The sequence below is a fragment of the Monomorium pharaonis genome, chromosome 4 (genome assembly GCF_013373865.1).
Source record: "Monomorium pharaonis isolate MP-MQ-018 chromosome 4, ASM1337386v2, whole genome shotgun sequence".
In the NCBI taxonomy this organism is placed as follows: domain Eukaryota; kingdom Metazoa; phylum Arthropoda; class Insecta; order Hymenoptera; family Formicidae; genus Monomorium; species Monomorium pharaonis.
The window spans coordinates 30,667,814-30,684,053 of record NC_050470.1 but is presented as its reverse complement, the minus strand read 5'-3'; the positions used below and the strand labels follow the sequence as shown (position 1 = coordinate 30,684,053).

Here is a 16,240-nt window from a genome sequence, read left to right as displayed (position 1 = left end):
GAAAATCAATTAACATGGCACGAAAGTGGCGTAACGTCACGTAACTTCGTGGAAACGCAGGCCGAAGAAAACCGTTTGAATAAAAATTATGCGCCGAGATACAACGAACGCGGAGACAAATTGATCGTTTCGAGAATTTTGTATGCTCGCACGACGACTAGTAGCACTTCAATTGGCACTCGCGATACTCTATCGAACGTATCCTCTTCGAACTTTGCTCGAATGCGCACGCAAACACTTCACTCGGAACCCGCAAACGCACGATGCCGCGCTTTACACATGAATACTGTCTCTGTTACGGAAGATCTTACATGGCTCGTTTGCTAGCGCGACGACTCTCGACACAACACCACACAACACCGTACCTGCGCACAATGAATTCTGAAGAGACGCGAACACGCACGGAGTCAACAGAACGTCCGATGCGTCCGACCGGCGCTGGAGCGCGGAGCAACATGGCGGCGGCAGCGGCGTACGTTGACTCGGCGCTACTCGGCGCAGGCGCGGCGAGTCAACAAGTCGGTCGCCTAGCAACGCCGAGTGGCGCAGACTAGCGCCGAGTACCGCCGAGTCTGCCTGCCAGCAGTCACGTACGCCACTCCAGCGCCGGTCGGACGCTCTGTCGACTCCGTGCGTATCTCTGCGTGTCTCGCGTGTTCAGAAAATTGTAAAATTTACGGGTATAGCATGAAACAGAACCAAATAAACGTGGACATAGCATAGAAGAGACCCAACAAGTCATGCACATTACCTACGAGATTTATAGATATTTGACTACGTAGTTTAATGTGCACATTTTGTGCACATAGAGGCGTTGATGAATGAAAACACCTAAAACGACACGATGACCGCTCCACTGCTCTCAGGTTCCTCTCTGATTATATTATATTTACATCATTTAAAAAAAAATGTTTGCAACTCTACAAAGAATTACAAAATGACAAAACAACTTATAAAAAAATCGCAAGTGATAAGTTTCAGATTCATACTCTCCCTTTTTTTATTTACTCAGAAAGACATGGACTAGCTTACATAAAATCTAATAATTTTTTAAATTACAATTAAATACAATATTATTATCTTTTCAAAAATATATATAAAAAAATATCGCGAAACAAATTTTTTTCCTATATTTCTTACACATTTCATACATTAATCATCCAATCTTGAAGAAATAAAAAAATTAATCTTTGCAATATTAAATAGAATAAAAAATGAAAAAAGAATAATTCGGCTCAATGATATCAACTTCGCGTGCACTATTTCTTTGCTTTTGTTACTCTGCAGAAGGCGGACCTAATTAATCAGCCGCTGTCGCGCCGTCACGACTGACAAGTGACATTAGTGACAGGTCGAAAGGAAACGGGTCGTATGGAATTGGAGCGATTCGTCACGCTCGGTTTCGTCTCGCGGTAGAAGATCTTCACGGGCGTTTACGTCGACGACGACCCCGTTGAATGAGAGACGCGCGCGTGCACCGCGATGATCCGCTAGCAGCAGTAATCGCAGCCGGCGACGGCGCCGCGCCACGACATGGCGACCGTCAAGGTAACGGAGCAGAAGGTTATACTGTGCGGTGAGTACGGCGTTGGCAAGACGTCGCTATTCCGGCGCTTCGCCAACAACACGTTCGTCGCCAGCAACGACCGCAAGTCGACCCTAGGCCTCGACAACATCGACAAGGAATACGTTGTTGAGGACAGACGAATACGGGTAAGTGTCAACGTTACGCATGTATGAGTGTCCGCGCATCCATATATGCATATATGTAGGTCAGTTGCTCCTTTTTGCGAAACGGGAGATGTATAGCTTTGGAAAATTTTGCCTCGGTTCCTTCTCTGCGTTTTCCTTTTATCGACTGCCAAATTGCATCATAGAAATGTATATAATTTTGTTTTGTATTACTGATCTTATAGAATCAAGCTGCGCACAGTGAGCTCTCCCAGACTGAAATCAGTATGTAAATATCGGAGCATCTTTGATTATTGAACATCGCGCGATAAACTAAACTTGCGACATATTAAATATAAGGCTTTAATTCTACAAGAGTTGTTTTATTTAATTATTATGTAGTATATGTTATTAATGTATAGTTGAGAAATCTAAAAACAATATTTTCTGAAATACTCACAGTTCTCACAGAAAGTGGAACATGGTATTGTTCTTACGAAACTTGAGCTCAACATTTCTGACTTTGCATCTTTTATTTTCTTCAGCTGCAACTATGGGACACCGGCGGTATGGAAAGAGTGGCGTCTGTCACCTCAAGTTACTACAAGTTCGCCGAGGCTGCAATTCTAGTGTTTGCCCTGGATAACTCGACATCCTTTCATCTATTGTCTCAGCATTTGCTCGACATAGTTACGTACGCGGAGAACGCGAAGATATTCCTCTGTGGGAACAAAAGTGACTTGGAGAGCGTCGCACCGCAAGTCACAGACACCGAGATGGAACAATTCTGGTATTCATAATTTCCAAGTATGCATGCTTTTATATATGAATAACAAATTTTAAAAAATTAAACCTCCTAGTGAACAATGTCACAATCTGATCTCGGGAATATACAAAACGTCGTGCAAAACCGGCGAAGGCGTACACGAGATGTTTGAGGATATCGCGCAACATCTGGTCGAGGCTAATCGTTCACGAATGGAGCTTCACGAGATGGACAAGGATCGATTTAAGATTTCGTATGTGGACGAAGCGACCGATCCATCGTGCTTGTGTTAATCTACGATTAATATTCGCGATCACAATGTACATACAGTCTTTGAGAATCTCTAAGGCTTAACACGGATCGTGAGAGAAGTATAAGAAGAAACCTTTTTTTATATTGAGCACTTATCACTCGTAACTTTCCTATGAGGGAAGGTTGCATTTCGCGCAGAGAAAGAAGGGGAGAAATCATGAGCGTGATATAACTAACATATACAAAAGTTGTGTGCCACGATCAAATCAGGTCTAGGATTATGCGACAACAAAAACTTTCTCAATTATAAATTTATTGTACGTTGCGAAATTATACCTTAATCGATTAAGCTTGTCCTATTAATGTGATCTGCGATCGATATCATATTATACACTTGATCAATATACATACTATATGTATATACTTAAGTTCGTAAAAGTTGTAACGCGATAATGAGGCACTAGTGCTGAGTCCATTTGATAGTGCTCAAGTCGATACCAGCTTGCACCATCTCCCACAATGGGCTGCAAATGAGCAAGAATGTTAGAATTTTGCTACACGTTTTCGCATTGTGTCGTCATAATGATTAATAGATGTAGAGGAATAGAGATAATCGCGATCTCACGAAACAAATGACCAACGATAAAGTCATTCCCTCCGTGAAACGAGACACACTACAACCGTTTCAAATCTTAAAAGCCAAAGCATAACGCATACGTAAGTTTGAAGTAGATCCATTGCCACGTCTTATCACACTCGCAATAAAAGTTTATATGATAATTTGATGAATGCATTACCTCATCTCCCGAAGACGGTTTACTTGCTGTATCGTACTGTCTGCCGTGTATTCAACTTCCTCGAACGTTGTAAATCGTCCAATACCGAATCTAAAATCACATAAGCTGCAAGTTAGATAAAGTATGAAACTGTTATTACTAAAGCCCTTGGACGCTCAATATTGGCCAATATTATTGACTGTCTGGAGACTATATTGAATTTGTTTTCAATTGAAATTGTCTAAAGAAATATTGTACAATATTATTGATCCTTTAAGGACCACTTTACAATCAATCAAGTTCCTTTATCTCAGTGTACATACCTAATACTGGAGTGAGCTAGATCCTCTGAAGCACCAATTGCTCTCAGCACGTAGCTGGGTTCCAAGCTAGCACTGGTGCAAGCTGAACCGCTGCTCAGCGCTACCTTCTTCAAAGCCATTAACAGAGATTCACCCTCCACGCAAGCAAACGAAAGATTCACACAGCCAGGATACCAGGCCACAGGATCGCCGTTTCGCACGACTTGCGGCAAGTTCGACATTATCTTCTCGATCAGGTGATTCGACAACATGTTGATGTATCTGTGATCGTACTGAAAAATACAGTGTGAATTTTATTAATTTTAAATGCATCAATCATCATATGCAGCGAAATTTTTACTTACATCCATTTCTATTTGCGCTAACTCGCATGCGGCGCCCAATCCTACAGCCAAAGGTGTTGGCACAGTACCGCTTCTCATTCCTCTTTCTTGCCCACCGCCACTTTGCAACGGCTCCACACGTACTCGCGGCCTTCTTCTAACATATAGGGCTCCAATACCTTAACACATAATTAACAAAATAGATAAATAAAGATCGTAGATGTACAGTTTTCTTTACAAATATAGAATAATTTTTGTAATTTATTACATGTGAAAATTGTATTTTAGACAAAATCATATAAATTTTTAAAAACATTTATTTTTATTTTGTTTAATAATGCCTGCTATCTCCAAAACAAATTACAGAAAAATATTTTTTTCGTGACGGTAAATTGTAGTTTATGTAATAACAAAATTACCTTTTGGACCATATAATTTATGACCACTGATAGACATGAGATCAATATTCATAGTGTTAACATCAATTGGTATTTTGCCTATGGCTTGTGCAGCATCTGTGTGGAAGAAAACCTTTTTCTTCCTATACAATTAGAAAGTGAAATTAAGATTATAACTATACATTTGCACATTACCCATTAATTGAATTTAATAATATTCATAATTATAACTACTAAACATATCATATAAATACAAAATCCAATTTGATGGTATAAAATTAAATTTAATTCATGTTCAGAAGACATTTACATTAGTAGTTATAATTACAGATGTTATTAAATTTGATTAGTGGTAATACGCAGAGAAGATTTATGATAAAATATAATTTTAGAATTAAATCCTGATATGCACCTACAAATTTTGCCAATTTCTTCAATAGGCTGCTGAACACCAATTTCATTATTTACCATCATTATAGAAACTAGTGATGTAGTCGGTCTAATGGCTGCTTCTAATTCATCGAGATCAATAAGACCATTTGGTTTCACAGAAATGTATGTTACATCAAAACCTTCCATTTCCAAGGCTCTACAGGAATCCAGTACGCATTTGTGCTCCTAAGTAAAAAAAGTTATTTGCAAATTTGTGTTAAGAAAAAAAAGAAATTTATTATATTGATTTCTTACTATCTGGGTTGTTACAACATGATTTTTCTTGGATTTATAGAACCTTGCTGTACCCTTTACAGCAATATTATTACATTCCGTTGCTCCGGATGTAAATACCACTTCCTTCTCGTTCGCTCCTATCAGGTTTGCAACTTGCTGTTAAAAGCAGGCAAATAATTTTTTTAATCATGCAACCATGGAATACAAAAATGTGCATATTTAAAATACCAACCTGGCGAGCATGCTCAACTGCCTCTTCTGCTTCCCAGCCATACATGTGAGTTCTGGAATGTGGGTTGCCATGATACACAGTCAGATATGGCATCATCTTATCCAATACTCGGGGGTCCTAGCAATTCAACATTTCAACACATTCATGGATTGCATCACATGACATCACACTTTGGACTTACCAGTGGAGTGGTAGCTTGGGCGTCCAAGTAAAGAGCCCTCTCCTGCTCCCTTATCTGACCCTTTTTGTACTCATCCGTGATGGGAGCTACATCAAACAAGCAATTACAGTTAAGATATTGTGACTTTATGTCAAACGATAATATACGCACATTCATTTTCGGCAGCGACTTCCGACAATCGTTGACCGCATGTATGCAAATTTTTCGCGCGATGCAACGTAAAGATCAAACCCCTCGTTGAACGAAACATTCTGATCGTCACGCGTAACTATTTTCGGGAAGATAAACCACACATTCCAAGAGCTGACATGTTCTAACCTCCCAGTAACAGTGACGTGTATATTGAAACAACCGCGGCGAACGAGTCGAAGTGAGCAATAAAGAAACGACGGACATAAACGCGTTTTTCGCGAGATGATTGGCTGTCGGAAGGAAAGATTTTCGGGACATTGAAAATTTCCTATTGAACAGCCAATCGGAAAGCTTGTAACATCGAGCCTCCATGTGACTTACATTCGCAGCGTGACAAACGCAGAATCGATCAATTTCGAAAAAAAATTTTTTTTTCTGGATTAGAACACATGATTTTAGAATAATACGAATACGATTCTGCAATTCTCGTTTACAATTGAAGGAAGGTTTTTCAATAACCCTCGTATATTGATATTTAATAACAAAAATTTTATAGTTTAATTTTATTGTATAATAAAATCAGAAAAATTTTTAACGCAATTATATACTTCTGTTACTTGCATATTATAATACTTTTATTTATTTGTCATACATAAATGCGACTTTTTTATAAACCCTAAACACGTATTCAAACTTATAAAAAATTATTTATCATATTTTTATGTATCAAAATTACATCTTGTTCTCAGAGTTATTCTAAATTCTAAATATTAAAATTATCTTGATATGATATAATAAAAAATACAATTATATAATGAAATGTATATTATGTAAAATGCAAATAAGCAACGAAAATGGACTAAAAAACTTCATGGATCAGAAAATTTGTATATTGAAAATTTTTGCAAATATGCATCTACAACTATCTAATGGACACGTCCTTTTAGGAACAGCTGTTGTTCCCACGAAAGACACAGTGTTATCATGCACAGCCACCAACACACATTCCAATTGAAAGGTGGTCTCGTTTACTTGTAACACTTCTTTAGACGAACACGGACCTCTAGTTCGGAGAGGATAACACATGCCGTTGTAGGGCACCATGCCGTCCTCGAAGCAAGGATTTTCTATGCAATGAGGAAGTGCCTCATTCTTAGGAAGTACAACATAATTTCCGGATGGACAAGGGCCTTGCCTGTAGGCCTCATGACAAGAGTTGTTCAATGGGAAGTACAGGAATCGTGGCTTACAATCGCACACCCAGGAATCCTTCGAACCACTGCCTGGATAGAGAAGCATGTTTTCCGGACAACTGCTCGGTATTAACACGGGTATACGTTCCGTTATCATCTGAGAACGAGCAGATAAAAAAACAAATATATATATATATATAACTTTTATAATAATTTTATATTTACAATAGATTACCGTAGAGTTACCACCGCTAACATGAAACGTCTCCTCGTCAATTGGGAATATCACATCCTGGCTTTGTATCATGTAATTATACATGAGAAGTACAATTCCGGTGTACAAACGTTTCATCTTCATTCTTGAATAAGACTATGCGCCGTTGAGAAAAATAAAAAGTATAGGTATATATACATATATACACTTGATGAAGACCAAGATATGAGGAATACCAGTTTTGCATAAATGAATGTTAATGTGTTCCTAACAACACATTAAACATATCTTGATTTGTTTTGGATCTTCTTCAATTCAATGACAAACTAAAAGAAAAAAATATCAGTATATAAGAGATTTATATCACAAAGTCAAGAAAAAGTCTATATTAAAAGCATCTATACATGTAATTGAGTATAAATTATTTTTAAATAGTTGTCATAATTCTAATAATTGCATTTTCTTACTCTATAATTGAAATGTTTCTAATATATTGATAGACTAATAGTTAGAAAATCTTTTAGGGCCGGTTTCACAAACTCTGGTTAAATCAACCGGCCAGTTATTCTATTGGAATTGACCAATCGCATTTGTTAATTTCGCTTAACGACAAATACGATTGATCAATTCCAATAAAATAATCGGTCGGTTAAGGTAACTGAAGATTGTGAAATCAGCCCTTAATGTTGATAATTTCACGAAATTACATTTTTCAGTAAGCTACATATTGTAAAATTAATACTTATTTTACATTTAAAAAAACTGTATAATATATATTAGTTGTTTCTAATAAAACGGTTAGAAAAATAATTACTATCTTTTTTTATCTATAATGAATTATTTATTTTAATATTTATTTATATGCAATTATAAATCGCCAGTGTCATATAATATAATTATGTATAGTCATAATACTTCCAGGCCAATATAAAATTAAGCAAACAAAATATCCATTTGTATAAAAAATCACTGTAGAAGTTCATTTAATATCCACAACTTACATACATTTTCATATATCTCACAATCAGTACAAATGCAAAAGATAAATTTGAGCATAAAACAAAATTAACATTTTATTAATAAGGGTCGGTTGTTCCAACTTCTTGGTAAACTTACCTATCAGGTAAATATATGTTCGTCTTTATTTATTTAAGAAAAGAAATGAAGATAGACACATGCTTACCTGGTAGGTAAATTTACCAAGAAGTTGGAACCCTAAGTCTTGATACTAATGCATTACATTGACAATATAGTTGTTGTGTATTCTTACATATTAAAAAAATACTGATTAATAAAATTTAAAATAATTTAAGATGTAAATGATTTAAAATAACATCACACGCAACGTTAATGTATCTAGTAAATGTCAATAATACTTTTATTTAAAGCTATTAATAATATAAATGAGATTTATGTAATTTCTAACCATATATTCTGTTCGAGTAAAATTAATAATTTCGAACATTGATAAATTTTTCGACAAGTTTTAGAATAATTTTTTACCAATATAATATTTTGTGTAAATATATGTTATAGATTTACCGATCTTTAGAAAGATTCAAGGAATCTCCCATGTCAGCTGATTGTGACGATTGTTGCTTTTTATGTAACGCCGTCATGTCTAACATACTTCCAAAATCAGATTTAACATTCGATATTGTTAAGTCCTCCGTTCCCTGATATTCGCCGGGTCTGCCGATTTTCGTCGGGTCAGTCTGCGCGTCCAATTTCTTTCGATCATTTGTATAATCATCCACCGAGAAGTTTCTGCAAACATCCGACGAGCTGATACCCTTGAAGGGTGATGTGATATCGACGGTGACGTAATCACCCGATTTGCGTTCACTGTCCATGTCTTTTGCCGGCGAGATCTTGCCGAGAGGACCGAACAGATTCGCAATATTGCGCATATACGTCGACGGCGAGGGTGATGAAGTTCGCGTAAAGTCCGCAATGGAAAAGCTAGACAGTTTTGCCAGATCAGCAGTGGGAAAATTCGCCAGCTTCGTTAAATCCGAGAACTTCGTGATCTGTTGAGTGATATCCGCTAGAGGAAAGTCGGGATTCGTCGACGTTCGGGATTTGGCACTACCGTCACCAACCAGGTTCGGCAGTTTGGAGAAATCTGTGGATGAAAAATCGTAGTCGCACTTTGCATTCTTCACAGAAACTGTGAGTTCACCGGACTGGAAGCTCGGGATTATCTCCGGCGATATGTGTTTGGAACCAACGGAACTGTCCTTTATCTGTGTGATAGATGCAGCGTCATTAGAACTTATACTGCCGTCTTTTTTTATGCTGTCCCGTGAGGTTGACGGTTGTAACACAAACGGCTTGGACGTGGGCGTGATTATGGCACCGTCGGGTTTAAAGTTGACCGGCGCGAGGAAAACAGCCGCATTATTGGCCGTGAGGCCTACGCCAGGTGGAACTGGCGGCCCGAGCGATTCTGAGGAGGGTACCAAGGGAAATTTCATGGTCAGGAATTCGGGTGTGTTGCCGGAATCCTCAGACCCTGGACAGATCATCTCCCTGATCACATCCCAATACGAGTTGTTCGATCTATTTCGACCAGGCAATTTCGATGCCAAGGAACACTATTGATGAATAATGAATTATTATATGCATGATTAATAAGAACTTACTTGCATTCGTCAATAATAATTTACTCACTCTTAAACGCTCGAGATACGTTGTATTACCATTAAAAGTGGCAGTAAAGTCGATTCCACCTTCGCTCTTATAATATTCTATACATCTTCTCTACAAAGATAAACAATACAAATAAATATCAGTAAACATCACAATATAATAAATGGGATCTTTTACAGAATCTAATTAATTCATTTTAAAATATTTATATGTACAGTTTGCTTAATTGTTGTACTTCAATTTATGTACAGAGGAAGTGTTAGTACAAGAGTTAATTATTAAAAAATATTTACAATCTCCTCCAATGTATCCTGAGAGAGAAAGTGCTCCTGTGATAATGTGTAACTGAGAAGCATTGGACGAGGATATTCGTGGGGTCTGTTTTCAGGTGGCGGCAAAGACCAGAAAACATTGAAATTCGATTCGTAACAATTGCCGTCCATGTTGTAAGGTGCTACAAAATAAAAAATAACGATCGCTCAGCTTATACACGCTGTATGTAACAAAGAAAGTGTCTTTGAGACACACTCACAGCATATTAATCCTACGCATGGTATGTATCCGTTATCGCTAAATCCTTTCATCTTGATCTGATAGTCCAACTGAGAGTCCACATCTCTCAGAGAAGGTGACGCGTGAGAGCGTGGGTGAGAATGATACCAGCCTACCAATGTAACGCGCTTCCACTCCATAGCTCTCGCAATTTCAGCTTCTACAGCCGCTGCAGCTGACTTATCCTTACCAGAGTATCGGCATGGAAACGCACATGTTATAGAAAGATCTATAATAAGACATACATCAATCTCAATAAATCAACATTTTAACTGCACATATAATAAAATAATTATATATAAGTAAATAAATATGTACTGTGTGAGTTGATATCCCAGTGGCCACCTAGGTAACCACAGATTTCCTTGTCTGTTAGATGACAGTGTAAGTCCACTAACAGAGCAGCAGTGGTCGTGATGGTCACCAGGAAAGGCTGTATCTTTCCCAGTGTGCTAAATGACGTGAGTTCCACCATTGTGCTCATGTCCCTATAGAACAAAAGAAATTACATAATTTTCATTCAAGCATTACAAGTGGTCAATCTTTCTCTACAAGAGACCTTACATAGCATGACTTCGTATCCCGAGATTGGCATGCTTCACTGGAACTCGCACTATCTGAACCGGAGGAATAAGCTGGATCTTCTCGCCACTCTCTTCTGTGATCTCGGTCGAAGTTGTTTCCATGCTGATTTTAATATACTTTTGGAGACTAAACAAGGAGGATACAGCGTCGAAGAGTTTGCATACTTCGCATATGTCCTTTCTTGTTTTTTTTTTTCTTTTTATACAACTATAAACGTTGAAGTAACGGCACTTGTCTCATTGGGAAATTTTCATTATCACGGATATGTTAACCTTTAGAAAACTGATAGTTTTTTTCTAATCAGCGTAAATTATAAGTAAACTTCTATGACAGATTAAAAAGACGCTTCATGTCGTATCGACTTCGACAGCGTTATCACCCAGCTTAACCTGACTTGACGGAGAACGGAGTTTGTTGACAAGAAGTCTGTTCTCCGTAGCGGCTGGTAGCGGCACTACATTACGTCGTAAAACGAAAAAAAGATATACAATTGTATCGGAGAGACAAAGAGAAAAAATGAGAAAGTGTAAAAAGTTCAATCGGAAAGAATACAAAAAGAAAAAACCGGATCAATATTATCTGAATGATGAATTTTAAGAGTTGGAATTTCTTTATTTGTTTCTTTAAATGTTTTTAGTATAACAAAAACTAATACGGAAGAAAAACTAAAGTCTCCTAGCTTCGCTTTGTTATTGGCAGTCAGAATTTTGTCCAGCGATAATCGCTTCGAGATGCATGAGAAACGGCCCATAACAAGTCGACCGTCGCGCCAACGCGAGAGAGGGACGGTCCGGCTTTGCGCGGACTCACTCAGCGTCGAATACTCCATATTGTCTCCATTTCTTCGTTGCGTTTGTAAGGATTCGATTCGGAGTTCAGCAGAAGCTACGCTCGACTCGAAGGGAGGAAAATGGCGATGGCGACAAGCCAAGTCAAGGGCAGCGGTTGGCCACGGAGAGCAAGCAACAGTTCGTTCGAGGGGAAGGTAGTACAGAATCAGTCGGTCACCATCAACAGGACCGTCAATTTGTAAGTGGCGCAACATGATCCATCTAAAATTAAAAATAATTGTGTTTCTGACCGCCTCTCTTCTGTAGAAATGACCATGACCACGGCCGGCTAGCGCGCGTCTCGGCAGACGCGCGCTAGCAATCGAAATATCACGTCTTCTTAAAAGAGAAAAAAATAGCAAAGAAAGAAACAACCCTTTTCTCTCCTACCGCGATGAAAACGATCGGCTGTCTATCTCTTTCCGCTGAGGTCCCGGAATTTTAAGCAATTTGTATCCGTCGTTCTTCACACTGAGTCAGGTGCTGCGATTCTTTACGTATACCTTGTTTTTCGTGGATGTGTGCGATTTATACGCGATTTATACAAGTCATACAAATTTATGACGATACTATTTGCTTAAGATTCTTTGAATCTACAGCGTCGCACGATATACGCGAGATTTTACCGGCATTCAATTTTGCGCGCAGCGTCCAGTATTGTTTCCTTTCCCCACAATCGTAAGATTAAGTCGTAATAGCTGTTTTCCTTCAATTATCTTTTGCATTCATAATGCGAAGAGCTGTCGGTTGTCTATATTCTTGATATTTGCGTGCGAAGAGATTCCCCGCTGTATCCCTTTTTTTTCGTTCTTAATTGTTAAAGTGCAGATTTGTATCTTAAGATTTTTGTGCACCACAGGAATTAAACACATGATTCTGACGAGGTTGTATTATTTTCTAAGTTTGTACGATCGCCAGGGGATCGTCCTGTATATGTTTTATTCATGATTTCACTTTTCCATTTTATGTAAGATATGCTATATCTATATGTATTATATGTATACGTACATTGTACGAGGTAGTTCACAATTATATATTTATATATACACCTAGTTATATTACATTTTAAGATTGTACTATTTATTAATTTAATACAAGTATTGCGATTATTCTGATCATGTTTGTTGTAAGAAATTGAAATGGATCTTCTTAAAACAAACACAATTGTGTAACACTATGTAACGTTACAGATGATTACTTGTATTCTTGAGATAATATATGTGCATCTGTAACGTTGCATTTGTAGCATTTTATGTTGTAAATCAAAATGCTACAGAGTATATTTATATGTTAATGTATCTCGCATTATACAGACTTTTTGCATGTATTTATCAAATATTAATAGCTAATCTTTCTGCTGTATTCTCAATATTCTTTAAACAAGCTTTACAATATGTGTCATGATATCAAATTGTACTTAAGATGCAATTTATTATGAGACAGAATTAATTGTAAGTCTGACAATGCAAATCAAAAATCATTATTAAAACATGTAAGAAAAGAATAGAGTAAAAATTAGAGAAATTTTATTCTATTGAAAATTTAAATACAAAAATTATATTTATTACAAAATAATTTTATAAAACAATCATAATTAAACATACTTATAAGCATGATAAATAATAGTAGAAATCTAAGAATATAATAAAATACTCGTATTATTTATTGAGCACATTTTATTATATATTGAATACATTGTGCAAATATGATTGTAATTCCACAAATAACAGAATTATGTTTGGCTGTTATTTATATTTAATTTGATTATATCAGATATTCAATGTGAATGCAGAGCTTTAATTATCGATGTATTGAGATGTTTTATACATGCGTATGTAAATCTGAACATAAAGCGATATTTTTATGGGAAATGAACTATTATTATATATGAAATGTAACATTAAACATATGCATATTACATTGCAGTAGCAATATTTTGTTCTAAGTTTATAATTATACTTAAACTGCATAATCTTGACAATACAAATCAGAAATCATTATTAAATGTGTAGGAAAAAGAATAGAATGAAGATTGGAAACTTTGTTTTGTTGAAAATCTAAATAATAATATAAAAAATTATAGACTTTTACAAAATTTTATATATGTATTTAATAATAAACATATTTGATAATAAAGGCTTTTTGATAATAACTCTTCATAATTTAAATAATTACAATATCTATCTGTTTGTATCTATTGCTTAAATTACAAGAATATAAATACTGCTAATATTGAAATATGAAAGTAGCGAAAAATTTATTTAAATTATTAAATTGTTATACTGTGCATATTTATGTAGTTATGAATGAATATTGTAATATCGCATCAAGCTGTATTTGAAGAAACTGGATTTAATTACTGATGGATTAAGTTAAACATATACAGATTCCTAACAAAAGAATACAACTCATTTATCATAGATATCCTTTGACAAACTATACATTTGGAACAAAAGAGCCACTCTTCGAGAAAGATCCATCAGTACCTGCAAGGTTTCAGCGCATGAGAGATGAGTTCGACAAGATTGGCATGCGGAGAAGTGTAGAAGGTGTCTTGCTGGTACACGAACATGGACTGCCACACGTTCTTCTTCTACAACTTGGCACAACATTCTTCAAATTGTAAGTTTCGAGAATTTAAAAAAACTTGTGCAGTTTAATATACAAGACTACTAAACTTTACATTTCGTTTTCGTTGTTTTAGGCCTGGCGGAGAACTCAATACAGGAGAAGATGAGGTAGAGGGCCTAAAACGGCTCCTTACAGAGGTAACAGTTAGCACGACGCCTTACGCTGCCTTAAAGGCTGGCTAGGAGTGGCACTTTTATATCGTTAGATTGTAACATTGTCTTTATGAACATGAACATTATTGTATAAATCCTCCAAACATTTGTAGAACTTATGTAACCGGGCCTGTAGCTCCACATAGGGGCTTACTCATTTATTCTTATAATATTTTGTACTTTTGGCGTGCTGCATGCCCGGACACTTCGATGTTGAAAGATATCGCACGTTATTGTATTGGTTGGCTAAGAACATTGTTCTTATTTCGATAATGTATGTTTTAACAGAAATGCAGAGAAACAGAAGAGACAAGATAAAATGCAAGAATGTAAAATAGAATAACAAGAAGATTGTATATAAATGTCACAAATTTTTTTAAATTTATAAGCTCGGAAAACCGATTATATCGAATAGGGAATTAGAATTTTATTGTAAGGGAAAGTATTTGATCGGCACAAATATATGTAGGCCCACGAATTCTTTCGCAATTGTCAGATTACATGACAATTAATAAACTTAAGATTTGTAATCTCTATCATATTTTCTTGATTAAAACCATTATACATATGACGGTTTCACTTAATTAGGTATCTATATGAACACTATAAGTGGAAAGAAATGTACATGTATTTTTGATAAATCTAATCAGCTTTCAGTTTCCAAAGAGACTTATTGCCACGAGTCGATAGAGTTGAATATTGTTAGAATCGATGCCACTAGGTAACCGCCGTAGATGTCTCGAAATATAATAAATGTGCAACCATGTTCTTAGTAGACTGACAGAAGAAGAGTGTATTTTATTCTCATAGTTTACTTGAAGCTTAATACAAGTACAATGTTAGACAGCAAAGTGGGATTGTTTTCTAGACCTTTGGACGGCAAGACGGAGTGAAGCAGGAATGGGTTATAGAAGATACAATTGGGAACTGGTGGCGTCCAAATTTTGAACCACCTCAATATCCGTATGTGCCACCACACATCACAAAGCCGAAGGAGCACAAAAGATTATTCCTTGTACAACTGCAAGAGAAAGGTATAACAAATCGAAGAAAAATTTATATGTTTAATTGATTTTATAAGTGTGTATTTAATTGTTACTTTTATATTTAGCTCTTTTTGCTGTACCGAAAAATTACAAGTTAGTCGCTGCACCATTATTCGAATTGTACGATAATTCACAAGGTTACGGCCCCATAATCTCGTCTTTGCCACAATCTCTGTGCAGGCATGTATTTAAAAAAATTGCTTTATATCTCGCGCCGTGCAAAGAAATGAAATGTGATATATTACAAAATTGTTTAATTTGTATTTCAGGTTTAATTTCATCTATATGTGAAACTAGAATTAGTAAGACAAGAAATATTATGTTTAATTTAATGAAACTTATTAGAGATTTAATTGAGTATGTGAAGGAGATAAAACGGTGACTGATACTTGAGGGGAATTTCTGATCTATGTATATGATGTATTGCGAATCATTAAACCATTTTTTAAGTAGTATTTATGCAATTTACTTATATGATCACATTCCATCAATTTTTATATCTAGATGTAAGTTTCTATAATTTATTTTTGTATCTGCAATGATGCTACAAAAGGCATCCATTTCATTAATTTTAAAATGTATATATGTATTTAACTTTATTTTCTAATATATATAATTAAACTGTATTATTTGGAGAAAATTTTTCGAAAATGATTGTGCAA

General features: G+C 36.0%; 5 protein-coding genes and 1 long non-coding RNA gene across 7 annotated transcripts; 3 read left to right on the top strand and 3 right to left on the bottom strand.

The window, feature by feature from the left end:
* The first annotated feature begins 1,282 nt into the window (after positions 1-1,282).
* Positions 1,283-3,469, top strand: LOC105836305 (ras-related protein Rab-6.2). The gene is made up of 3 exons (XM_012680245.3): positions 1,283-1,713; positions 2,217-2,461; positions 2,532-3,469. Exons 1-3 carry the CDS (start codon positions 1,534-1,536, stop codon positions 2,728-2,730), a joined length of 624 nt encoding a protein of 207 aa, XP_012535699.1. The 5' UTR covers positions 1,283-1,533; the 3' UTR covers positions 2,731-3,469.
* Positions 2,986-6,030, bottom strand: LOC105836304 (cysteine desulfurase, mitochondrial). Its single transcript, XM_012680244.3, has 10 exons — positions 5,742-6,030; positions 5,592-5,677; positions 5,411-5,527; positions 5,197-5,334; positions 4,922-5,127; positions 4,531-4,652; positions 4,133-4,290; positions 3,789-4,060; positions 3,487-3,576; positions 2,986-3,213 (listed from the first exon to the last, which is right to left on the bottom strand). The coding sequence occupies exons 1-10, from the start codon at positions 5,839-5,841 to the stop codon at positions 3,150-3,152; spliced, it is 1,353 nt and encodes a 450-aa protein (XP_012535698.1). The 5' UTR covers positions 5,842-6,030; the 3' UTR covers positions 2,986-3,149.
* A 298-nt stretch (positions 6,031-6,328) lies between these two features.
* Positions 6,329-7,306, bottom strand: LOC105836309. Its single transcript, XM_012680250.3, has 2 exons — positions 7,152-7,306; positions 6,329-7,073 (listed from the first exon to the last, which is right to left on the bottom strand). Exons 1-2 carry the CDS (start codon positions 7,272-7,274, stop codon positions 6,600-6,602), a joined length of 597 nt encoding a protein of 198 aa, XP_012535704.1. The 5' UTR covers positions 7,275-7,306; the 3' UTR covers positions 6,329-6,599.
* LOC114253796 lies at positions 6,671-7,462 on the top strand. The gene is made up of 3 exons (XR_003625273.2): positions 6,671-6,741; positions 6,820-7,054; positions 7,147-7,462. It is a non-coding gene; the product is annotated as an uncharacterized LOC114253796 (long non-coding RNA).
* On the bottom strand, positions 7,319-11,563 carry LOC105836308. Of its 2 annotated transcripts, XM_012680248.3 has the most exons (7): positions 10,899-11,563; positions 10,653-10,822; positions 10,315-10,563; positions 10,076-10,236; positions 9,804-9,893; positions 8,673-9,727; positions 7,319-7,456 (listed from the first exon to the last, which is right to left on the bottom strand). In XM_012680248.3, exons 1-7 carry the CDS (start codon positions 11,018-11,020, stop codon positions 7,441-7,443), a joined length of 1,863 nt encoding a protein of 620 aa, XP_012535702.1. In that variant the 5' UTR covers positions 11,021-11,563; the 3' UTR covers positions 7,319-7,440. The 2 variants fall into 2 exon arrangements, with proteins under 2 accessions (XP_012535702.1, XP_012535703.1); XM_012680249.3 differs by lacking the exon at positions 7,319-7,456 and having other exon boundaries at positions 8,354-9,727.
* A 142-nt stretch (positions 11,564-11,705) lies between these two features.
* LOC105836302 (cleavage and polyadenylation specificity factor subunit 5) lies at positions 11,706-16,033 on the top strand. Its single transcript, XM_012680242.3, has 6 exons — positions 11,706-11,948; positions 14,171-14,371; positions 14,454-14,517; positions 15,401-15,566; positions 15,644-15,758; positions 15,848-16,033. The coding sequence occupies exons 1-6, from the start codon at positions 11,830-11,832 to the stop codon at positions 15,867-15,869; spliced, it is 687 nt and encodes a 228-aa protein (XP_012535696.1). The 5' UTR covers positions 11,706-11,829; the 3' UTR covers positions 15,870-16,033.
* The last annotated feature ends 207 nt before the right edge of the window (positions 16,034-16,240 follow it).